Below are 3,496 nucleotides of genomic sequence, written 5' to 3'. Positions count from 1 at the left end.
TCGAATTTTCAGGCGAAACTACATTTATGATGCTGTTAATTAAAGTAACAACGCTATCTAATTGCGAAACGTAAAATTACATCGATATTTGCAAATGCAATGTGAATTATCATGCAGATATAAATTACTTACGTAATACCTGTGATACTACTCTGATGTTTTTTTCAACGAATAAGCTATGACCCACTAAGTGGTTGTTAATACATATATAGGAGAGATGACTCTCATACAATTTGAACGATAAGTTATCATAAGATAAACAGAAGAACATTTATCACAGAGATACATTTATTGTGCAGTCCCAATTCTCAAACTTTTATTCGACTGAAGAACGTTTCAGGCATAAGGTTGAAGATTCTCGACAAACTCATCATTTTACGCTGCTGTAACGAACAAGAAGTAACTGAAAATGGTGAGCCAACTGATGCTTGACAGTGCTATGTCAATGACGAAGCATCAAAAAATTGCACAGTATGTACATATACTATTTTCTAAGATATAATTATTACCTATATTCCACTGTTTCAGCAGAACGAATCAACTTTCACCATTAAAGACAATATACTCTGGGGCAAGGAAATAACAATCCCCGGAAAGTCGATGAATTTCGGAGATATAATTCTGGAAATCTTTGATAGCAATCCGGATCTTATTGGGCAGGTATTATTTGCCACGATACTTTCGATCTCCTTTTTCTTTCCTTTAAAGTGCATTATCTATCGGTTCGTATTTCAGATAGACGCCGCAACAGGAAAGCCGTATACTTACAGTGAAATGAAGGAGAGGAGTATACGATGTGCAATTTGGCTAAAGAAGCAGGGCATCAAAACAGGCGATGTCGTAGCAGTTTGCACCTCCTCCCACTTCGACAGCTTCGTTCCTTTCTTTGCCTGCTTGTATATTGGCGCTATATGTGCACCGGAATATCACAAATTACCAAAACGTAATTAATCCCTTTTAATTTTCCGTTGCATAACAACATTACTGATACTGTATTTGATCAATTTTTCTATCAGGTGAGTTCTACAATTTTTTCACGACGACAACACCAAAGGCAATTTTCTTGCATAATTATTCTGTAAAAACTCTGACGAATGTCCTGGAGGAATTGAACATAGAAATACCGAGAATCGTTTTCGAGAATGAAGAGTCTGACGAGGTATCTCTTGAACATATCCTGTCGATTCAAAGTTTGGCCGAAGTCGATAACTTCCGAACAACGAATATAACGAATCTAGAGGAACCAGCACTGCTCCTGGGTACATCGGGTACAACCGGTGAGCCAAAACTAGCGATATTCTCACATCTTTCGTTGAGAGCTATGTCACATCCATCGTACACAGTCGGTATGTTTAATCGAGTATGCATAAGTACATGCAGTTTACGGTGGATACCCTATATCAACGATATGATACAAGCACTCCGTGCTAACTCGACGAGAATCATCGTGCAGGACTATTATAGCGCGAAATATTACTATGAAATTATTAAAAAATATAAGGTGAATACATGCAATACATAGATATTATATAAAGAAAGCGAATATGAGTCGCGATAAAACTATCGAGATTTTTTACTTTAGGTGGAGCACTGTATGGCCGACTCCAATCTCATAAGAGAAACTTACAAACTTGGTTTAATTAAGGAATTTCGTTCGACAAATTTGAAAACAATTACATTCGGTGGTTCGACTTTCAAACGTCAAATACACGAAGACATAATCAAGCTTTTGCCTGAAGTGGAAGTTTTGCAAATATATGGTAAATTCGTGTATTTATAGTCCAAAGTGAAGAAGATGTTTAAAAAACATTATTTCAGGGTCGACCGAAATAGGAAACACTATTGTTCGACAAACGCGTGACTGTCAGTCTGGTAGTTGCGGCTACGTACGACCAGGAGTCAAAATAAGAGTAGTGAATATTGAAACAGGAAAGACACTAGGCCCAAATGAAGAAGGTGAACTTCGAGTCAAGGCACCTACCTTAGCATGCAGTTATTGGAAAAATCCTGAGGCTTTCAACAAAAATTGTGATCCAGAAGGTAAGCTTCCGTTAATTCAAATATCTGTAGAAAAACTATACAGTAGCAACTAATATCGAAGAATTTTATTCGTGTTCCGATTCTAGGGTGGTGGTGCACTGGCGACATCGGTTACTACGACGAAAACGGGGAAATCTATATTTCCGGCAGATTTTCGCAATTCATTAAATATAGAGACTGCCGTTTGTCAGACACATACATGGAACATATTCTCGACGAGCATCTTGCGGTTTATAAGGCAGCAGTAGTAGGAATACCAGCTGATGTCGAAGGGGAAATTCCAATTGCTGCTGTGATTAAAGAGCCGGGCAAAGAGGTAGTTTATCCGAGAAATAGATATTTTCTTAACTATATTTCTATAACTGTATTATTCATTTCAGGTAACGGAGAACGAACTGATAAATTACTTCACGAGTAATGTGTCTGGATATTACAGACTTTACGGTGTAAAATTCATAGACAAATTTCCACGTACGGTCTCTGGAAAGATTAACAAAAAACAACTGAAACAAATGATAATAAATAATGTACTCTAATCTTAAGCACGTGACATATTTTTACAAGTAGTATAAAGCTAAATTTAAGTAGATATCAATTCATAATACGTATACAGCTTCAACAATACGTATGGAAAGCTAAATAAATCTTTTAGGTTTACGAAATATGTACAGGTTTCTCCAATGCACGTTTCATTAAAAACACAGGAGACAAATGGTGGAGAGCAGTTTTACTGGATAAAAGCCTTGTTTTTAGTTTCACATCTGGAGAGCTTAAAGCTAAAAACAAAGAGAAGAGAATAGCGACGAAACGAAGAAACAAGAGTAGACTGTAAAACGTAACAATAGAACCATTTATGCGTAGCTATTCGATTTTCTGACAACAAGTTGGCAAACAATAAAATCACTACTTCAGCTTCTAGTTGCTGCTGATCATGCATTCCTCCTTTGCATCCGTTTTCGCGTTACACGTTAAAACTCCGTTTCTGTAGTCAGACTGAGAGTGATCCTTTTTTAGTGTCTTCTATCAACCAAACGAACCGGAGATAATATCACAGACATCTGGTTCTCATTCTTTTTCACTTCGTCTCTGCCTCCTAAACAATATTATTTTTCTGGCATAATAACAACAGTATCGTACGATCTACACGAATTAAATTACTCTTCCACGCTCACTGTGAAATCATGCTGTATATTTGCATAGGGAATCGTCCAGATAATTCCGTAGCAAACGGTTCATTAATCGTAATAATTTTGATTAGCATCGTATCAACACCGAGGGTATCGTTAATCATCATTTACGGAAAATATCAAATTGAACAGTGACCCATATCAATTACCATGCCGTTTCGGTGCACAATAATATAAACGATAGTCAAACAAAATCGCAAATTCTGAACAATAGCAACAGTTGTGACAACGACGCGATGAATTTCTATTATTAATTCGAAGGATACATA

The 3,496-nt window shown here is 36.7% G+C and overlaps 1 protein-coding gene across 1 annotated transcript; it reads left to right on the top strand.

Annotated features, from left to right (window-relative positions):
- Nucleotides 1–409: 409 nt before the first annotated feature.
- On the top strand, nucleotides 410–2,958 carry LOC143179541 (luciferin 4-monooxygenase-like). Its single transcript, XM_076378838.1, has 8 exons — nucleotides 410–475; nucleotides 529–660; nucleotides 736–943; nucleotides 1,017–1,501; nucleotides 1,583–1,760; nucleotides 1,819–2,040; nucleotides 2,127–2,356; nucleotides 2,421–2,958. The coding sequence occupies exons 1-8, from the start codon at nucleotides 410–412 to the stop codon at nucleotides 2,574–2,576; spliced, it is 1,677 nt and encodes a 558-aa protein (XP_076234953.1). The 3' UTR covers nucleotides 2,577–2,958.
- Nucleotides 2,959–3,496: the final 538 nt, after the last annotated feature.

Source organism: Calliopsis andreniformis, chromosome 5, assembly GCF_051401765.1.
Source record: "Calliopsis andreniformis isolate RMS-2024a chromosome 5, iyCalAndr_principal, whole genome shotgun sequence".
NCBI lineage: Eukaryota > Metazoa > Arthropoda > Insecta > Hymenoptera > Andrenidae > Calliopsis > Calliopsis andreniformis.
Note: the sequence above shows the minus strand (reverse complement) of the source record. Positions and strands in the feature narration are given on the sequence as shown.